We start from the raw sequence: 17,883 nt of genomic DNA, 5'->3' as shown, positions 1-17,883 counted from the left end.
TTGTCCTGGCGGCTGCCGTAGGCAGTGAGTCCTTCTGCCTTCCTGTTCTTTTATTTCTCCTCTCTGTTAGTCCCGCCTATACTTCCTGCCTAGCCACTGCCGATCAGGTTTTATTTATTGACCAATCAGAGCAACACATTTGCCATACAGACCATCCCCCAGCACAGCCAAGTGCAGACCATCTCAGACACCTGCACTCAGGCCCGTGGTCCTAATCATCCTCTATGCAGACCTGCTGGGTAAAGCCATGAGGAACCCAAGAGTGGGCTCCCACAGGACATACAGAACATCCCACAGCAGTATACCTTGTGTGTTGGGTGCCCGTGGAGGCCAGAAGAGAGCATAAGATCACTTGGAACTGGAATTTCAGGCTTTGTGAGCAACCTGACTTGGGTGCTGTGAACTCAGGTCCTCTGGAAGAACCAGATGCAGTCTTGACTGCTAAACTGTTTCTCCATCCCTTCCACATTACTTTTTTAGACAAGTTCTCCCACTGGCCTGGCACTCAGCAACTAGGTTAGGTTGGCTAACCAGTGAACTCCTGGGGGTGTTGTGGGATCTCTGATGGCACTGTGAAACTTCAAGACTATGTTATACAATTAACGTTGGATCAGGAGGCGGAGCCAGCAACTTGTTGACAAGAATTAGCCAAAGAGAGTAAGGAGGACCTGGGAAGATGGATAGAGACACACAGGAAGGAGTAGGGAGGGACTTAGAGATTGGCAGGCATGTTTAGTTTGGGACAGGAGAGATGCTTCTCTTGCTGGGCTTCTGGCCGAAAAGGAAGGTCAGCTGATTGCTTCTTGGTTTCTCTGATCTGGCAGGCTTTTACCCCTTTACCCCAACATCTGACTCCTGAGTCTTTATTGATAAATAAAACAACCCAGATAAAAACAGCACAAGGCTTTGTCTTCCCTTCCCAGCTTTCCACACAGGTTCTACAGATGGAACTCGGTCCTCAGTGCAGGGGCCTTGCTGACTGAGCTGTCCCTGTCGCCTGGATTATGTTCTCAGGGTGTCTGCTGTTCTGTTCTTTTGAGACAGGCTCTTGCTATGCGTTTGTTTGTTTTGGTACCTTGAACTTGGGGCAGTCACTTGCCTCAGCCACCTGAGTGCTGGTATTGTGTGAGTGAACACCACCACGGCCCAGCTAGAAGTTGAAATGAAGAGAATTTACATGGTTGTGTTAGTGCACACTCATGGAAGCCAGAGGAGAACATCAGCTCCCGTAGAGCTGGCCTTACAGCTGCCTGCCATAGGTCTCGGCATCCAGACTCGGGTCCTCTTGGAAGAGCCTTCAACTCTCCAGGCCTGCCTGCTTCAGTTTGACTCCACCTTGGCTACCGTGAGTCTTACTACTTAGCTAAGGGCGGCTTCAAAATCATGGCAGTCCTCCTCCTCCAACCTCCCAAATGCTAAAATTACAGGCTTAGGTTACCACACAGCTTTCAATTAAAATTTGCTTTAAAAAAAAAAAAAGCTTTGCCAAGTCTCCTGTCCGTTTTCTTTGTAGCCAGAGCTGATGGGACCTGTGGGGCAGTGGTGCACTGTTTGGTGTGGTGTGGTGTGGTGTGGTGTGTGTGTGCACACGTGTGCGCGCTCCTGTCGGGGCAGCAGTGCACTGTTTGGTTTGGTGTGGTGTGTGTGTGTGTGTATGTGCGTGTGCGTGTGCGTGCGCGCGCTCTCCTGTTGGGGCAGTAGTGCACTGTTTGGTGTGTGCTCCTGTTTCACATGGGCTGCCTCAGCCCAGTATCCACATCCAGGGTGGTGGTTCGGTTCAGTTGGATGCCTAGGTCCAGCTGCTGCTGCTCTGGGGAAGGAGGAAGTCCCAGACGGACAGGACTCACTCTTGCACAGGTCTGGGAGGACTTGTGTTCCATGCTTGCTATACCATCACTGTCCTGCCCTCCATTTTCAGCTTCCTGTATTATGTGTTCACTTGTCAAAGACATCAGTATTGGAATGCAGCTGAGTCCTAAATGCCAAGCTTTATTTGGTTTCATCAGTTCATGATCTCTTTATTCCGGACTCCACCTGAGGCTGCTTAACTAGTTTTTGTGACCTCCAGTCTCCTTTTATCTGTGACTTTCTTTGCCTCACTTTCATGACCCTGGATGGTCTTGAAGAGTTCTGTGTGTTATCTTAAAGCCTCCCTTGTCAGAAGGGCCTGGTGATCTTGTGGTTATACTGGTGTCACCTGCTTCAGGACCGACACTTGGATGATAGGAGCTGCTGTGTCCTTGAGCAGCACATTGCACTCAGCCAGCACCACTGCTGCTGTGAGCCCTGGCCCAGGGCTCAGCGGTGTGTGTGTCAGGTTTGTCTGCTGTGGAGTTACTGTCTTCATTTCTTGCTGGGTTCTCAACTCATGCAAGGGTCACATATCAGGTATCCTGCCAATCAGATATTTACATTATGATTCATACCAGTAACAAAATTACACATGTGAAGTAGCAAAGAAATAATTTGATGGTTGGAGGGCACCACAACATGAAGAACTGTATTAAAAGGTTGCAGCTTAAGAAGGTTGAGAACCACTGTTCATCCTTAAGTGGGATAGAAGGTATAGGATTAAAATCTCCCAGAATTCTTTGCAAGCAGGTTTGTTTCTTGCTCATGTAGTGAGTCATTGGTGTGTAGCATTGTGGTCTCATGTATATTGATCTCTGGAGTTACCTAGTGCTGCAGTACTTGTTGCTCATAATTACTCTAGCTTTAGCCATGGGGGTACTTGCAAGTTTGCTCCTGTCCCCTGCCTATTACATGCCTCTGTCTTCTGTTCTTTAATGGCTTCCTTTCTGATACTCTGGTTTGTCTTGTGTTTCCCATGCCCTAGCCCTGGAGCTGGCTGTTTCTCCTGGGAGCTTTTGTTCTCTTTTATTGAGAAACCAAACTCTGGACACTGGCTATGTTCATGCTGCAGGAGTGTTGTTCCTAGTGGTCCTTTTAGCACTGGACCGATGTCCAACCAGTCCGTGCTTGTCTCTGTGCTTCTTCATTTGTGTGTGTCAAGCTAGTAGACTTGGTGCGGTGTCTCTGCCTACAGTGCAGTGCCACAGGCTTGGTTTGGAAGCTCGCTCTTGCTTATCTGAAGTGTCCCTCGGCAGTGAGACACTGTGCTCCCATCTGCCACTCCTGACTTTTGCTTAACCCTCATTTCACCAGCACAGCGGCTTTCAGAGTGATCCCACATCATTGTCTGGAGAAAGAAACTTGCAGCTTGGGTGTGTTGCCTTGGACTTGTTTAACACTTCCCTTTTATTGGACAGAGTGTAGGCACTTGTTTTAAACATTGTTTCTGTGATCTACATGTCTTTTTGTGTTGGTGAAATCATTAGCACAGTGAGCTCCAAGCAGAGCATTTCCTTTACTCTTTTTACAGTCCGTTATGTAGCCCAGGCTAGTGTTGAACATGTGATTGATGGCCCTGCCTTGGTTCCTGGTCAGTTACATTATTTCTTTACTAATTTGTTAAGTATTTCTACAGAAGAAGGTTTATACTTTACTACTGACATTTGCCACTGAGGCAATTTGTTCCCTGGAGAAATGTACCTACAACATCTTCCATCTGGAAGTTCTGATTCAGATCCTAAATTGCCTTCAAACCAGATATTTGCAAGCCATTTTTCCCCATAGGTTACTGAGTCCTGGCTGCTTAGCAATTGAATTTATCTTCTTGACTATTTTCCAGTTCGTCTTGTTTACTCTAGTTATTGGTATCAAAGCTCCCATGTTGGTGGGTAAAGATACAAAGACCTGAAGTGGAACTAATTTAACTCTAGCTTTAGTTCCCTTAGTGCTGGGTTCACAGCATCCTGCTCCAAGTTGGAAGAGCTGTGTGCTTTGTATTAGAGGTCCCATTCAGTCTCAGGCTCCAGGTCTGCCCTTGGCTGTCACTCACTCTCACCTCTAGACCTCCCGGTTCTCAAAGTGATATTTTTTCACTATAGTAGTTTATTTGATGATCTTCCAGTAACTAGTTTGGTTTTGATATTATCAATACAATCTCTGGTTTGTAGTTCTTTAAAAAAAAAAAACAAAAGATTCAACTTTTATCCTATTTTAATGGTACTGGCAATTAACTCAGGGCCTCATGCATGCTAGGCAAACACTACTTACTGAACTACATTTCCAGCCAGTCAATTCTTAGGTCAGTGATCAAGACATTCAGACAAGACTTGGGAATGGTCAGCTTATTGGAATCTTTCTGTTGTTTTAAAATAATTCCCATGTACTTTGTGCAGAAATGAACTCATTCTGAATCATGAGGCCCAGGTGCTGTACCCAGACAATGAGATTGTTTCACAAAGGCATACTGTCCATACCACCCACGGTGGGCATCAGAACTGTTTCCATTATTTGCATCTCAGAGGGCTTTCCTTTCACAGTTATTTGCAGAATCAGACCAAGGCAAAGAGGTGACATAGGTGTGAACAGTGATTATATCAAAGAAGCTTTAGTTCTCAAGGCAGAAGAAGAAATGTCATTAGCCTCCTGCTGCTGATGACCTTCATTCTCATAAGCATTTTGTCTCCTGAGCTGTGAGAGTGAGGCGTGTGGCCTGCATCTGAGAGGAAGCAGGAACAACTATACTGTAAGATGGAGCATGGGAGGCTGAGGAGATGGCTCAGCAGGTAAAGTTGTCGCTGTGACCAGGTAAAAGAAGCCAGGTGTGGTGGCTTGTGGCTATGATCCCAGCAGTGGTGGGTGGAGACAGAAGGATCCTGGAGTGTGCTGACTGATCATTCTAGCCAGTTGGTGAGCTCCAGGTTCAGTGAGAGACCCTGGTAGCTGGACTTTCTTTGGATCACCAGCTCCTGAGTAAATGACATGGAGACTTCTTATTAATAATTATGAAAGCTTGGCCTAGCTTAGCCTTGTTCCCAGCTTGCTCTTAAAACTTAAGTTAACCGTTTATATTAATCTGTTTTGCCATGTGGATCATTACCTCTCCTCAGTACCGTATGTCCAACTTCCTTTGCAACTTCCTCTGTGTCTGGCAAATCCCCCCTACCTCTCAGACTTCCCCACCAGTTCCTTCTCTCTCTGGAAGCCCATCTATCCTCTCTTGTCTAGCTGTTGGCCATTCAGCTCTTTACTAAACCAATCAGAAGGTGCCTTAGGCAGGTGAGGTAAAACAGAGACATCTTCACACAGTGTCATCAAATACACCACAACATTTCCTCCTTTTTGTCTAAACAAAAAGGAAAGGGTTTTAACTCTAACATAGTAATACTATAAACAATAAGAACAATTAATCAGGTAAAAATTACATTCATAATGTCCAGTCCATTTGTATTTGGCAGATTCAGAGATATTACTCTGTTATCTACATCCTATCTTGGTGAGTCCAAAGTTTTATATCAAAACCACTTTGTATCATAACTTGTATTACTAACCTAAAAATACCTTTTTAGATCTTAAAACATTTTCTTAGATAAACAACTTAAGCTTTTATGTTTCTCAGCCTTATAAACTTTACATTTCTTTTGTAAGTTTCTTTTCTGAATTTGGTGACAAGGAAAACTGTAAACCTATAACTATCTAGTCTTGAACCTCATCAGAGACCTGAGAAGGATAAGATATTACCTGAATTAATAGGAAGTGCAGAGCAAACAACTTTGAAAACTATGGAAAGTTTTCAAAGAGACAGCTAGCTGCCTGGACAATCACCCAAGGTTCCTCTGCAATATTGGGGCATCTGTCTTTGCCTTATAGGCCTAGAATATCTGACAGACTTTTGTATGTAGCAGGAATTTTGAAGGACTGTCCTACCCTGTCTTGGCAAGTTGACTTCCTTTGTGTCCAATTTGGATAGCATACTGTCAGCAGTTGAGGCAAGGGTAGTTTCTTGCCCAGTGGCTAGCTTTACCACATTTAAAGCAAACTACATATGGAGGTTCTTTGATGCCCATCATCTTCTCTGAAGTAGATTGGTACTGCCAGGAGCAGACATAACTCACTGTCATGAAAAGCCTTACGTTATCAAAACATTTTAAATGTCATATTCTATAGATCTTTGTAGTGTTTGAAGACTACCTATCTGTCTAAAATATATCTGTTTAACCTTGAAAACATACCTAACATGACTACAAGTTTGATTGTTATATATGACTAGTAACTCACATTTCTTAATTTTCCTAAGCAGTTTGTAGGACTAGCACTTTACATTTTTAAGTAATCTGCATAGGTACAATACCTTAAATGAGTAGAAACATATATACAGTATGTTATAACAAAAAAATTTGTATCAGTATACAAAAATCCATACCAATGTAAACTGTTTGAGACTGGTGGTTTTAGTTTAAAAGTAGAGTCAATAATCTACCCTTTACCCTGTCATTCCTGTACCCACCCCCTTTTATTTTTTACTAGAGGAGAGAGAAGGAAGGATAGAGGAAAGAAAAAGAAATCCTATAATTTAACCCCCTTTGTTTAGTTTTCTCCCTGACCATGACCAATAACAACTTGTAACTAACTCCCCAAACAATGACAAACAAAACCACCCACCTCACCTCTTGGGAATGTGTCATGTTCTTAAAATTACTTCCTGCTGTCTCGAGGCATTGGCATCTTTAGTGGACACTGAGAAAATTTGGATAATGTTCAAGTCCTGCGAGAGCTAGCTGTATCATTTGTTGTCCAGTCTCGGTGTGATGGGAGAGTGCAGGGCTTAACTGAGGTCCTGGCTGGAATAGTCTGTGAGGTTGGACCCTCTCAGCTACCTGCTTTGAAGTTGCTTAAGCAGTTTGTGGCCCCAAACTGATCTTGAGTGGCATTGCCACAGTCCAGGTGGAGTTGTCATTGCAGGGCCCATCATCATCTGGAGACCTCCAAGGTCATTGCTCGAAATAGTCATTATTCACTGCAGACAACTTAAACATGTTAAATGCCGCCCTGACTGAAGAAGTGGGAGTGATAAAAGGAAGATACTGGTATCCCTCTCTGGCCTCCACGCATGCTCCCACAGTCTTATATACCCATTTAGACACACAGACAGGACACATTCACTTCAGCTAGAAAGCTAATATAGGAAGATGTAGAGTGACTTCCTCAGGGCCTGCTGCCAACTTGCTCTTGCTTAAGGCCCATATCTCACTGTTTTACAAGATTAACTCAGTCTAGAACTCTAGTCTTCTGACTTTATAATAAAGTGGCATGCCACATTCAAGATGTCTTAACTGAACATGACTCAGTCTCCTGGGTAGGAGAATTGCCATGAATTTGAGCCCAGTTGGATATACATAGTGAGACCCCCATCTTAGAAACAAATTTTGTGGTAGTAGTTGGCGTGAGGACATGTAGTTTGTTATTGTTTGTTTTATTTTGAGACAGGGTCTCTCTACGTAGCCCTGACTGTCATGGAGTTCACTATGTACACCAGGCTGGCCTCAAACCCCCAGAGACCCACCTGCATCTGCCTTCCGAGTGCTAGAATTAAAAGGATGAGACACATGGTTTCTTTATGTGTCAGGAATGTTTGCCTGGGATACTGTGAATGGGAGTTTTGCAAGTGTGTATGGTTGGTGGATGCCACTTCCTTTTCTCAGGAAAAGAATTGCCATTCCAGACATGAACAGCAGGTGTCACTGCAGCTCTGCTTCCTATGCCCAGCTCTTAGCTGGCCAGTTCTCAGTACAGCTTCCAAACCACTCTTAACTCAGTGGTAGTGTGGCCCTGTAAGAGACTCTTCCTACGGGACCCCATTGAAAACCTGGGTATGGGCCCCAGTGCCTCCCTGTCTGTCCTTTCAAGTCTCTATTCTAATAGACTGCCTTGCCTGCCACATTCTGTAGAGCTGAACTGTAGCGCGGGTTTGCCTTCCTTAACCTTTCAGCAGCTGTGTAGCAGCAGCCAGTGTGGCTCTTCATGTCTGTGTCAGCATCAAAGGGGCAGCTTCTCTGCTCTGACAATAAAGAAATCAGAAAGGAAACTGTGACCAGGTGTCTTTTAGTATTGACGTGTATAGGTTCCGGTCTTCACTGTGTTTTCTCGGTGGCCTGTGATTACAGGCTTCCACCACTGTGCCCTGCCTGTACATCTTTTTCTAAAACAGAACTTAAGGGCTGGAGATATGACTTAGCGGTTAAGAGCACTGGCTGCCTAAAGAGGAAACAGGTTGGATTCTCAGCACTCACAGTTTACAACGGTCTATAACTCCAGTTCCAGGGATTATAGCACCCTCTTCTGGCCTCTGAGAGCACTGCACACATGTGGTGCACAGAGAGATAGAAAGGCAAAACACTCATATACACAAAATCAAAAGAAGTCTTTTTTAAAGAAATAACTTAATGCTTATCCCTGTTACAGAAGAACAGAGCTGGTGATGGATTGGGTTACCCTGGAAAACCAGGCTGTTCTGAACCTTCAGTTTACTTGCTTAGAAAGCATGATATCCTGAATCTGGTTAGTACATGGTTACATGGCATCCTTATTTAATTATTTATAATGCCTTTAGCTGTAGCTGCTCTTTTTGGACAGCATATGGTTATTCTAAATTGCCTCCCAAGTGGGGTAAGGTTAAATAGGTTGCGAGTCTAGTCATAACAAAAAGTAAGCATTTTTAGCTTTAAGAATTCTGGCTTCCTGGAATTTTCAGAGTTAAGCACATGCAAAGTGAAGTGAAACCACACAGAGCATCCTGTGACCTGGAGCTCTCTGGTTCTGCTTGCTCTCTGGGTAATGGTTTCCAGATTCTCCATGCAGCTTCCTTGCAGCTTCGTGGGTCCCACCACAGAACTGTACCAGAGCTTGCCCTTGACGTTATTGAAGGCTGTGCACATGTCTCAACAGCTTTCAAAGAGTTGGCTGTGGAGAATGGTTTTCTCAGTGGTTCAGTAGTATTTGGGTTTTCGGTGGTGATCACCCTGGGCCAAGGGTATGCCTGGCATTGATATGAGCTGCCTTTTTGTTTCAGATGTCATCTGGGTGATTCTCAGTGTGGAGGTGGGTGGACTTTTAGGAGTAACGCAGCAGCTGTCATCTTTTGAAACGGAATTCAACACACAGCCACATCGCAAGGTAGAAGGAAACTTCAACCCGTTTGCCTCTCCCCAAAAGAGCCGACAATCAGATGAAAACAACTTAAAAGACCCTGGGGGTTCCGGGTTCGACTCGATCAGCAAAAATACATGGGCTCCTGCTCCTGACCAAACCGAGCAAGATCAGGATAGACTGTCACAGAACTCTGTAAATCTGTCCCCCAGCAGTCACGCAAACAACCTATCAGTAGTGACTTACAGTAAGGTAGGTGCCCTCGGAGAAGGGGCAGGTGGTGGGCCTTGGGATCCGTGATGCTCCTTCCTGGCAAACTAGAATGCTAGACCACCCCTGCCCAGAGCAGACGTGGCGGCTGTCAATAGCATCGACACAAAAGCCTTCTCCTTCCCTGCGTGTCCTCTGGCTGCTGCTTCATCCACGTGTGCAATTTACTTCTGTCTGCTCTGATTGGGTGTTGAAAACTGAGGCTCTTTACCTTTGTTATTTTTAAAACTGACAAAACATCCTTAGAAGTGCTTTCAGGGCAGGTGTGTACTGAGCTTAGCGTCATCGCAGCACCCGTCTGCCACGGGCTCCTGATGTGGTGTCTTGCTTTAGGAGGCTCGATTATTTTCTCCTAGAGTGTTGCTGGCTTAGACTCTTCTGTCACGTGTCCTCTTGCTGATGTCTTTTCTGTTTGCTTCGGCTCATGACCCCCCCCCCAGCCTAGAGTGGCTCCGAGGGATGTTTTGCTTTGCACATGTGGGAGATAAATAAGGGAAGTGATTGCAGTTTCAGAGTCTGGGTGTCAGCAGTGTCTCCCACTGTTCAGGGGAGGGTGGCTCCTGACTGCTGGTTTGATCTGAGCCCACAGCTAGGGCTGTGGTCACGGCTCAGCCATGTGTGCACACTCCCCCCATGACTGCTAGAGCCTCCGTGTCCAGTGCGGTCCCAAGTCCACCTGTGCTGAGAGCCGACATTCAACCTTGGGGTTTAAAATGCACTTGTGTGTTGGCAGTCAGGGTAGCCTGCTGTAAGAATGGTACTGTGTGATCAATCTCAGAGGAGCAGCTTGGTTCACTTGAGAGGATGCAGAATTGATTTGTTGATTGATAGGGTAGTCATTGCAGAGACTGCATGTTGGCTGTTTATATATAAGAAAAGGAAATTGGCCAGTGACTTGCCTGATTAAAGAAAGATTCCACTTTCTGTTTTTTGGGGGCAGGATCCTCCTGTCTGCCTCCCAAGTATTGGGGTTGGAGGCCTGGTTCAAGGAAGCTAGTTAAGACTCCAGATCTTAATATTCAAACAAATTTTCTTTTTCATTTTTATTTTTGAGATCTCATACCCTAGATGAGCCTCAAACTTGCTATATAGCTGAGGAGGATGACCTTGAACTTCATGTTTTCCAGTGTCTGCAAATGCCGAGCTCACAGCCACCAAGCCTCCTTCCATGCTGTGCTGGGGATAGAAGGTCTCTTGCACACTAGGCAAGCACCCTACCAGCTGAGCCACATCCTAAACCCAGAATATTGTCTCTGCTCTCTCTCCCCTTAAATTAGACCCCCGCAGAGTCTGTGACCGTTATGGCAAGTAGAGCAGCGGTCCCTGCCAAGTGTGCCTTGTTGTAGTGAAATGATGCAGCTGAGGTCAGTGGGAAGATGAGAGTTGGCAGAAGCAGCTCAGGCATCCATTGTTTTCAGGACAGGATGCTGTTTTCCCAGCTGGGCCTTGTACTGAGCATGATTGCTTAGGATATTTCTGGCTAAGGAAGTAAAGTCATTTCTAGCTGTGGACCATCTTCTTCAGAGATTGATGCGTCTTAACCAGTTCCAGTGGTTCTTGACAGATTCACAAGATAGGTAGAGGGCTGAGCCTCCTGTCAGCCTAAAATCCTGCTAGGCCCTGTTGTTTTTTAAGTGCTGGACGGTGGTGAAGACATTGCATGTATTTCATTGATGATCTTATACAATTTTACTCCCCCCCTCCCATTTAAAAGTAACTTTTCGGGGCTGAAGAGATGGCTCAGTCATTAAGAGCACTGGTTGCTCTTGCAGAGGACACAGCACCCACATGGCAACTCACAGTCATCTGTAACTATAGTTCCAGGGGATCTAGCACCCTTTTCTGACCTCCATAGGCACCAGGCATGCACATGGTGCACACACATACACATACATTTGCTTACTTATTTATTTATTGGTTTTTTGGGACAGGTTTACTCTACAGCCCTGGCTGTCCTGGAACTCACTCTGTAGACAAGGCTGACCTCGAACTCAGAGATCTGTCTGCCTCTGTCTCCCAAGTGCTGGGATTAAAGGCTTGCATTAGCTTTCCTGGCTTACACATAAATTTTTTAATCATTTTTCAAAAATACAAATAAGCCAGGTGGCGGTGGTGGCAGCAGTGGCGGCGGCGATGGCTTCGCCTTTAATCCCAGCACTCAGGAGGCAGCAGCAGGTGGATCTCTGAGTTTGAGGCCAGCCTGGTCTACAGAGTGAGTCCCAGGACAGGCTCCAAAGCTACACAGAGAAACCCTGTCTCGAAAAAACAAAACAACAACAACAAAAACCCACCAACTACAAATAGAAATAAAAGCAGCTAGTGAGATGACTCAGTGAGGGAAGGGTCTGATAAACAAGAGACCCACATGGCGGAAGGAGTTTCACTGCAGTTGTCTTCTGACTCTCACAAGTGCACCTTGTCGTGCACACGCTAAATAATGTACTCATTAGAAAATGTACTCATTAGCTTCCCAGGAGAGATTGGATCTAGGAAGACTTGGAGAAAATGGATGAATAATGTGAAGCTTGAATCTTTAGAGAAATTGGGGCCTCTGTTGTTTTTAATCCAAGCAAAATTTTACTCAGAAAACAATATGAAGCGTCTGGCTAATTTTTCTGTGTCCAGCTAGATCTCTTGACTCCACCTCCTTCGGATGACACGGGCAGAGGTCAGTGAGTCGTGACACACCTGCCCTGGGTAGGACAGTTGACTGTACAGTTGGACTTGTGCCCACACTGTTTGCTGTGCATAGAGTGGGGAGCAATTCAGAGTCCGGTTTGGAGCGGTCAGCAGAACAGTCAGGTGTGTGGTTCACAGTGGGGAGGGAGTATTTGCACCAGGAGGTAGTGAAGTCGGAGTGAAGGGTCGGTGTTCACAAAGGTAGGTGAGGTTTGGAAACCGGGATGATACCCAGCGTGGACAGTGCTGTGGAGAGCTGTAAGTGCTGAGGTGTGGGCAGTGGGGGCAGGTTCGGTTGTTCCTAGAGTGTCCCTTTGAAGAGGAGTGGTTGGAACAATCACAAACGGCTTTGAAAATACTGGTACTAAGGGGCTGGAGAGATGGCTTGGGGTTGAGAGCAGTGACTGCTCTTCCAGAGGACCAGCAGCTCATGACCATCCTTGACTTCAGTCCCTGGAGAGCTAACTCCTCTTGTGGCCTCTGTAGGCATTGCATGCACATGGTGCATAGACAAAACACTTACACATATAACAATAAATTAATATATACATACACACACATATGCGTATGTATGAGAAACTAAAATGGATACAAGTGGACATCTAGTGATGAGACTTAAAGGGCCATGTGTATGGCAGTGAGACACTTGGTGGTTAAAGTCTTTGCTGCTAATCCTGACAAGTTCCATCCCAGGACCCACATAATAGAAGGATAGAACCAACTTCCATGTTGTTCTCTGACCTCCACATGCACACCATGTAATTTATTTTACTTTTCAAAATTTTTTTATGTTTTGTTTTTTGAGACAGGGTTTCTCTTGTATAGTCCTGATTATCCTGGAACTTGCTCTGTAGACCAGGCTGGCCTGAAACTCAAAGATCCACCTGCCTCCCCTTTCCGAGTGCTGGGATTAAAGGCGTGCAAAGCATAAGTAAGGGGACTGGAGAAGATGGCTCAGTGGTTAAGAGCACTTACTGCTCTTGTAGAGGGCCCATATCGGGCAGCTCACACTCACCTGTACCTCCAGTTCTAGGGGATCCAATACCCTCTTCTGTTCTTCTAGGACACTTGTACACATGCACACAGACATCACACTCAGGTGTGCATACGTACACACACACACACACACACACACAAAATTAAATAAATAAAGCATAAGTATATAAATAAAACATTTATATTTGACTTGCGAACACAGGATTAGTTGGTGCTTGAAGTTGTGAAGTGTGTCTGAGGCCGAGTGAGGAGACTACATTTGAGTTGTTCCCAAGAGCCCAGACATGCTGTTAGTTACTTTGCCTGTAGTTGGAAAACAGAAGCTGAGGGGCTGGATGCCTGGCCCAGTGTCACACAGAGCTAGGACTCCAGTGCAGCAACTCATGCCTGAGAAGTCTCTGCCTCTAGGTTGGTGTGCTTGCTTCCCTAGTTCCTCTTTTGGCTGAATGAACTATGTTGAGTGCCAGCGTGGATTGAAGTGACTATCAAGGCAGGAAAGAGGCAACGTTGACGTGTGACAAGACATTCTAATGTAAAGTGGCCCGACACACAAACCATGTGGTGTTTATAATGGATGAGCAGAAAGGGAGAATGAGGTCCTGGATCCCAGAGCAGAGAAGTGTCTGCAGTCCAGCGGGTGCCATCTTCATTGTGCCAGATGGGCTGCTGTCGGGAACACTGAGTGGACAAGGAAGGGGAATTACCCAGGGAAATTCCCACCAGCTATGGAGGCTGGGAAAGAACAGGATGCTCTTGGGAGCTCATGCATGGTCTTTGTAGATGCTTTCCTGCTGCCTCTGAGCAGAGCTTAACTTGTTAAAGTTGGGAGGACAGAGTGCAAAGATCTGTGGAGGCCCCTGCTCCGTGGGCACTGGGTGATTATGTCAACAGAATTGCACATCTGTCAGGGTTGGGAGCTGGAGACCCTGGAGCCCTTCCCTGGCTGCTGTGAACGAACTGTCTTAAGCTCTTGATGCCCGATTCTCAGGGGAGTCTTTGGGTGGGAGAGTGTGCCCGAAATGCATCCCACAACCCACAAAGGCTGACCCTCCCTGGGAGAGCTTCAAGGGAGTCAGCAGGGGAGTGGAGACTGACCTGCTCCAAAGATTTTTAAAGCTGGGTCCTTGCTTTTGTGGGAGTTGACTGGCCTCATTGTCAGCTCAGGTGTGGCTGATTTGTCCCATGTGCTGATGAGGATGACAGCTGTTTCAGTGACTCTGTCACTGTGAAAGTAACAGAACCTGCCTTCCTTGGGGTTACAGAAGGCAGGATACATTCTGGACAGTGCATTCCCACCCCATGATTCAGCTCTAGGGCCGAGGAGCCTCTGTTTGGGCAGTTGATTAGTGGAAAGTGTCCACGAGTGTGGGGAAAGGGAAGGGAGTGGACCTATTAAAGTCAAAGAGGCCATCTTATGGCCAGGATTGATTTCCAAATGCTTTCTGAAGCCTTCCAGAACAGTTCAGACACAGTAGTGACTCGGGACAGGTGAAGCTGTGGATAACAGATGCTGTCTTCCCTTCTGTAGCAAAGAGCCTTTGTGCCAGGCAGGCTGAGCCCAGGGTTTGATTTGTTACTTGGACTGGGAAGGCGCAGGCTGGTGTTTGTCCTGTGCTCCTCCCTCACACTGGGTCACCACCTGAACCACTGTCACTGCTTCCACCAAGCCCTGGTTAGAAGGAGAACGTGTGATCATCTTTGCGTGGAGTTCAGCTGTGCCTCCACTTGGCTGCAGCAGCCGCTGCTGAGTGCCATCTACCCTTTCTGCCCACACCCCCCTCTGTCCTGTATTTTTGAAAGTGTGTGTGTGTGTGTGTGTGTGTGTGTGTGTGTGTGTGTGTGTGTGTACACACAAGGGCTTGTGCACCATAGTGCTTGTCTGGAGGTCAGAGGTCGACCTTCCAGCGTTGGTCTGTCTTCAACCATTTAGGCCCCAGGAATCAGACTGAAGTTGTCAGGCCTAGCAGTAAGCAAGCACCCTTACCACATGAAACTCCTGGCCTGCCTCTAGTTGGGGCTATCTTGTTGACTAAAGCATAAAGAAGTTAATTTCTCTCAGATCAGGGTGCTGGAAGGATTGGGGTAAAATAGACCTTGTTTGTTTGTTTATGGGTTTTTTTTTTTGTTTTGTTTTGTTTTGTTTTGAAGTAAGGTTTCTCTGTAACCGAAGCTGGCTTGGGCTGTCTACCTTCCTGAATCTGTGACTGCAGGCATGGGCCCCACACCTGACTTTCCTCTTCCAGGGCTGCATGCAGAATAGGCCAGCCCTCTGCTGCTGAGCGGCACTCTCCACCCTGGAAAAAGCTAATCTTTTATTCTGTGGAATAAAGATGCAATGGCTTCTGGGTCATCTTAACCTGTTTTGAAGTGGCCACAGATTTAATATAGTAAACATGGAGTAGTGATGCACACTTTTAATCCCAGCACTCTGGAGGCAGAGGCAGGAAAATCTCTGTTTATGCAAGACCAATCTGATCTCCATAGCAAGTTCAAGGCCAGCCAAGGCTATGTAGAGAGACCCTATCTCAAAAAGAAAGGAAATTTAACATGGTAGTAAGGGAGTGGCTGGGGGAGGTCCAGGTCTCAGTTCAGTTAAAACCAAATTTAAGTTTGACCAAAAATGGTTGTTGTCACCACCTGGACTAGTGATTTCATGAGCTGCTAGAGGGCACCTCTGTTACTCCTGTCTAATTTTAGTAACCAAGATGTTCTAGAAAGCTATGAGTGCTATATTCTAGCTTTCCAACTGCATTTCAGATGGGCCAGGCAGCTATTGCCCTGCCCTGCTAAACATCTCCTCCTGAGGAACCTCCTTGATCTCTTGGGTTCAGATTTTATTGGGTTTTTTTTTTTTTAATGAGTTGGTGTTTTGCCTGCATGTGTGTCTCTGTGAGTGTCTCACATCTCTAGAACTGGAGTTACAGACAGTTGTGAGCTACCATGTGGGTGCTGGGAATTGAACCTGGGTCCTCTGGAAGAGCATTCAGTGCTTTTAACCCCAGAGCCATCTCTCAGTCCCTAAAGTTTCTATCCTTGTGACAGAAATTGTCCTACATTCCATGATGGTCTTCAAAAGATATAGTCTATGGTTTTCAGTTTTCCCTGAACGTAATGTTTTAGGATAAGGAGGGCAGCTGGCCTGCTACGCTTAGCATGCTCCATTCTGCAGAAGCTGCCTAGAATTTTAGGCACAGACACAGCCAGTCCAAGTCCCTAGGTAGGAATGTGCCTGGTGGGTTTGAGGAATGAGATGAATGGGGGTGAGCAGATGTGAAGTCAAAGGGCAGATATCAGATCCTGGGGTCTTTAAGGACCCTGTGAAGCTTTTGTTCTGAGGGGAGAGCCATCGAGGGCTTAGAGCCTGGAGAGATGTGTTCACCCTGTCACATATGGAATACAGGACACAGTAGAGGCAGGTGTACCACGGCAGCTGGAGTAGCCCAGAGGAGGTAGAAGTGGATCCTCAAGAGTCTGTTGGTGGCTGGAGGGACGTCAGCAGATAGAGGATGATAGAGCAGTTTAGAAGGGTGGACACACTGGAGGTGAGGGCTGTGGTAGAGCTGGGCTGTGGTCAGGAGATGGGTGTGTGGAGATCTCTGTAAACACCCAAACAGAGGGGCAGCCTCGCGTTAGAGTACCGGGGTGGGGCTGCACCTCTGGGCGTTGTGCCCCATGGATGATGTCTACTCTTCAACAGGGTTGCCACCTTCCAGTGAGGAGCTGACTTGCAGCTGTTGATACTAAGAACAGCACCAGTGTCTCTGGGGACAAAAGCTTCCATCGTATAGAGAAGGTCCAGGACTAAACTCTGCTCTCACATGTGTCCCGAGCAGCATTGCTAGCGTTCTTCCTGCCTTCTCTGTGGTTCAGGTACTTGAACCCAGGGCCTTGGGTGTGTTCTTCCTCCCAGCCGCCCTACTTTTTCTTGGTTTGGTTTGGTGGTGATTGTCACTGTGTCTGATGGTTGTGAGCACCTGAACTCCTGGTCCAAGCAGTTGTCCTGCCTTGGCTGGCCAGGCTACCCTACCATACCTGGCTTTTTGTTGTTGGAGACAAAGTTTCACTGTGTAGCCTGACTGGCCTGGAACTTGCTATATACCAGGCTGTTCTCCAACTCATGCAGCTTCATCTACCTCAGCTGGGATTAGAGGTCTGCAACCATGATGCCTGCCCCTTCCCTAATGTTCTTAGTGATCTTTCTTTTAGATTTACTTATTTTATTATTTTATATGTATGAGTGTTTTGCCTGAGTTTAAGTTTATGTCTGCCTGGTACCTGAAGAGGTCAGAAAAAGAGCACTGGACCCCCTGACACTGGGGTTAGAGATGGTTGTGAGCTGCCATGTGTATGCTAGGAATCAAACTTGGTTCCTTCTCAAGAGCAACAAGTACTCTTAGCAGCCTAGCAGCTGAGCCAACTCTGACTCCTTAGTGCTCTTCCTAATACACACTACTCCAGGACTTCCACAGTTACAGGAGATAGAACAGGCTTACCAGTGCCCGTCACACTCCCACAGCCATGGCCAGAACCCAGCTTGAGTCCAACACTCTAGATCACGATGTGATGAGGGCTGCTGGGGAGTAGAATCGGTTGTCTCCTCAGGCTGGGCACTTGTGTCGGGTGTGGAGACTTCCTCTCTCACCTGTGGGAGCTATAGAACCCGTGGCCAAGGAGGAAACAAGACAGAGCAGCAAGGGACCCACCCATGCTCTGGCAGCCCAGCACATTCTGTACCAGAAAGCGTTTGACAGGAGATTCTTGGTTTGATGCTGTTACAATGACTCCATCTCCTGAAAACTCAGAAGAGCCAGTAAAGGCCTATCCGCTCCACCAGTGTTTGCATTGGCATGGGCTGTGTGTGCGTTTTAAAATAATTTAAGCAAACAGTGTGGGCCTTGGAAAATATCTTTTGTTATGTAGCATTGCTGATTGACTGAGGCTGAG

The 17,883-nt window shown here is 46.5% G+C and overlaps 1 protein-coding gene across 3 annotated transcripts in view; it reads left to right on the top strand.

Moving 5' to 3' along the window:
• Nucleotides 1–17,883, top strand: part of Ilrun (inflammation and lipid regulator with UBA-like and NBR1-like domains) — a 77,679-nt gene that overhangs the window by 47,233 nt on the left and 12,563 nt on the right. The window contains exon 4 of one of the 3 annotated variants that reach the window (XM_028888449.2): nucleotides 8,918–9,246. The exons of 1 other annotated variant lie outside the window; for it this stretch is intronic. In XM_028888449.2, coding sequence (XP_028744282.1) covers nucleotides 8,918–9,246 — 329 coding nt within the window. The remainder of the gene's footprint in view (nucleotides 1–8,917; nucleotides 9,247–17,883) is intronic. One more of the 3 variants, XM_028888452.2, reaches the window with a different exon arrangement.

This window comes from Peromyscus leucopus, chromosome 16_21 (assembly GCF_004664715.2).
Source record: "Peromyscus leucopus breed LL Stock chromosome 16_21, UCI_PerLeu_2.1, whole genome shotgun sequence".
Classification (NCBI taxonomy): Eukaryota; Metazoa; Chordata; class Mammalia; order Rodentia; family Cricetidae; genus Peromyscus; species Peromyscus leucopus.
Note: the sequence above shows the minus strand (reverse complement) of the source record. Positions and strands in the feature narration are given on the sequence as shown.